At 38.6% G+C, this 3,670-nt stretch overlaps 1 protein-coding gene across 1 annotated transcript; it reads left to right on the plus strand.

Annotated features, from left to right (window-relative positions):
* On the plus strand, positions 1-3,064 carry LOC117344016 (neuronal acetylcholine receptor subunit beta-2-like). The gene is made up of 2 exons (XM_033906611.1): positions 1-437; positions 649-3,064. Exons 1-2 carry the CDS (start codon positions 384-386, stop codon positions 1,252-1,254), a joined length of 660 nt encoding a protein of 219 aa, XP_033762502.1. The 5' UTR covers positions 1-383; the 3' UTR covers positions 1,255-3,064.
* The last annotated feature ends 606 nt before the right edge of the window (positions 3,065-3,670 follow it).

The raw sequence follows: 3,670 nt of genomic DNA on the forward strand, positions 1-3,670 counted from the left end.
AGAGAATGACAATGCTGTGCTGAACTAGCGTGAAGTCCGTTATCTTCCATGTCTTTACAGCCGTTGTGTATCGAGAACATAAAAAACCACTATACTGATGGAGCATGAAGATGACGAAGAGATTCCTCAACTAAATGAAAATCTGATTTTCCCACTGGTGTTCCTCCTGGATAACGTTTCACAGTTCTCAGTAGCATTGAATTGAGGTATTTTACATCGGGGTGTGTGGCTCCAATTGTGTGTGTTTAGCAGGACTTTCAAAATGATTTCCTATTCGCTAAGGGAATTGGTATTACAATGTCTTATTGCTATCCTGTTGGCTACTACTCTCTGTGAAGCTTCAAACTCAACTCAGAGAAGCATTCTCCATGACAGTCTTCTGAATGGGTATAACCGTAGAGCCTATCCCTGACGGTCCGGGTGGTGGGCCAGTTCAGGTAAGAAATATTACAGATAATATAGAGATTAACGATTAATAACATATCTATTGTGCGGTAGTTCTCGAATTGTTCTCTAATGGGAAAAAACGTCTGTTCTGTACATAAATTCAATGTTCTTGTCACAAACTGCTTTCCTCTGTATGAGACGTTCCGAATTCGCAGATTGAGTAATTAGGTAATAACATCTAACAATGATGTCTTTTTCCAGATATTTGTCCACTTTAGTCTGATGTCACTGAAGGATTTTGATGTCCAGATGAGCCGGTTTGCTGTTTCCGGTTTTCTCACCTCGTCATGGAGAGATGAACGACTGAAATGGCTGGCTTCGAATCATGACGATATTCGTTCGCTTCGTTTGAATCAGGGTGAGGTTTGGACTCCTTGCTTTGTGCTTTGGAACTCCGACGCGTCCTTGGCCAAGATTGGGTTTGCTGATGCGCCAGTTAGAGTTTCTTCTGATGGCTTGGTAATTTGGAATCCTGGACAGGTGTTTGTGACGTCATGTAATGCTGACGTCACATATTTTCCTTTCGATATTCAGCGTTGTACAATGGATTTCCTTTCGTATGGCTATAACATGGACGAACTCAATATTACTGTTGATGCCGCAATTGCTTCTACAGACGACGAGACATTGAACACCATGTGGGAAATCCTTCACACGAAGCTGTTTGTAACGGAAAAACAGCATGAACATATGCTACATGTCTCTGTAACATTCAAAAGACGCGGGCTCGTCTTTGTCCTACTTATCATAATGCCTGTGGTTTTAATGAGTCTCGTGAATCTCGCTGTCTTCTTCATTCCCTGCTGAAGAAGGAAACAGAGTAGACTTTGCGACCACCATGCTGCTGACTATATCCGTTTCTATGACAGTCGTGGGTAGCTACCTTCCGCAGTCTTCTCTCCCTCAGATCTCTATCATGTGTTACATGGTGTCAATCCACGTGTTCATTAGTATGCTGGTAATGGTATTCACTGTCAAGAGTGTTCAGCTCTATCACAAGTCTGACACGGAGGAAGTATCTATTTCAGCGAAATTCTTCACGAAACTGATGATGCGAAGAGGACGAGATAACATTACAGTCGTATACCCCGCAAATCAGGAACTCACTAAAGTGCAGGAGTTTGAGAGACCGAAATGGATTAGAAGTTCAGATGAAAATGAAATGAACGGCGATGGAAAACACAACAATCAGGATGACAAAGATGATCTCAACCCCACGGAGGATGTATATGCCAACATTACCTGGAGCGATGTTGGATCTTCTTTTGACAGGTTTTCTTTCGTCGTCTTCATTTTGTTGATCGGCGTTCTGGATTTCGTCACTATTGCTATGGTGATTCAGGGCGGTAAGACTCTAGGTGATTAAAGGTGTGACATTCTATAGAATATACCTGTGACTGAATAATATGGTTATACATGTCGGTAAGACATCTTCCTATGTGAATTAAAGGTGGTGAAACATTCTATAGAATATACCTGTACCATAAACTTATAATAACTCGGACAGCGAGGACTGAAGAATATGGACGTGGGCCTAGAAGTAATATTTATCTCCATCTGGCACCGTGCCATCATATTGTCTAACTTCCTTCGTGATTTTACCCCTGTTTCGATCCGGGAATTCAGGATGTGAGACTCGCCTTCTTATTGGACAGCACAGCCTGATTCCTTCCTCCTCTCACTCGTGTTCAGAGATTGTCCTGTCGTGTCCAACTTCATGTTAGGTATTATAGGGGACATCTAATGTGGGGCAATTACGAATTACATACAAGCAACGATTTAATCCATACCGCATGTGTTTGAAGTTCCTTTAAAATAAAATGATGAATACTATGAAACTAATTGAATTATATGCATATTTCATTTCCTAGATTACTAGATTAGGCCATTTCATTTTAGGAAATAGAGAATGTGTTTTAGAGCTCACCAAGTTATGGAGTAACGTGTTCTGGAGCTCACCGAACGTGGTAAGCAATGTGTTCCAGAGCTCACTAATGGAATAAGGGAATGTGTTCTAGAGCTCATCAAGTGAATGAGATAATATGTTCCTGAGCTCTTCGAGTGAAGTAGACCATGTGTTCTGCAGCTCACCAAATGAGATAATCAATGTGTTCCAGAGCTTACTAATGGAATACGAGAATGTGTTCTAGAGCTCTCCGAGTGAAGTAGACTTTGTGTTCTGTTCCATGTTTTACACTGAAACGTTTCACTCGGTAAAAATTACAAACAATGCGGCAGACAAAATGGAAACAAATGTAAGATTGTGTTGATAACATAAGATATGTTTTGTAAACATTACTGAAAAGACTATTTTACCACACTATTTTCTTTTGTTACGTCACAAGATATATATATAGATATATATATCAAGATGTTATCTTGTCAACATTGAAAAAATGGAATCTCCTTCTAATTATCAAATCGGTATTCATAACATAATGTAAGGGGTGTTATTGTAATAACAACAGGGTTATTGTGTAAAAATACTTCCAGTGCGGATTAAATATGCTATGTCTGTTATCTTATCCTTTTCTACTTTTGTAAATTTGTTGAAATTAAGTGCATATACATGATATTCACTCGTGGTTTTATATTGATAATTAATTAATATACTAATCACTTTGTGTTATATTGCTTATTCATGGTGTAGATCTTTAACGAAATATCAAGTGTATACAACATTTTTGATGAATTTGTTTCTTGCATATACACTTATATACCGCATGTTGGAGGTTGTTTTCAGATATAAATTTGCGTGCTAGCTTATCATAACCTATATTTTTTTTTATCTTCATTTAAGGAGAACGAATATATATTTATTCTGTTTTTTTTGTAACATATTTACTGAATTTCTCAGTGACGTATCCCTAGACGCCCGCCTTCAATAGAATCACTCAAGGGTATTTTAGTGTCATCATACTGAAATTCTACGCATGACGCTCCATCCGGTCACGTGATAATGACTATGTACTGTCATGCCCTAATCGTCGCGTATGTAAAGCCGGGAGAGATAACATTCCTATTGTATGGACTTGATGAACATAGTCCATCAATATAGGGTTTAACCTCTACGTAATTGCAACATATGGTTTTGCTAACATGATCAATAGTGTGTATATTATAACTAAAGAAAGTCTACAAAAATCTCAACGTTATGAAAAGGCTTTTTTCGTCCTACCTGTGATTGGGGCAAAGAAACAATAATTGCTTACTGCAACAACTT

The sequence above is a fragment of the Pecten maximus genome, chromosome 15, assembly GCF_902652985.1.
Source record: "Pecten maximus chromosome 15, xPecMax1.1, whole genome shotgun sequence".
Lineage (NCBI taxonomy): Eukaryota > Metazoa > Mollusca > Bivalvia > Pectinida > Pectinidae > Pecten > Pecten maximus.

Excerpts from the sequence above, each read along its gene's own strand:
- LOC117344016 (XM_033906611.1), top strand. The coding sequence starts at position 384 with ATGGGTATAACCGTAGAGCCTATCCCTGACGGTCCGGGTGGTGGGCCA. Across the intron at positions 438-648 it reads CGGGTGGTGGGCCAGTTCAG|ATATTTGTCCACTTTAGTCT; the intron begins GTAAGAAATATT and ends GTCTTTTTCCAG.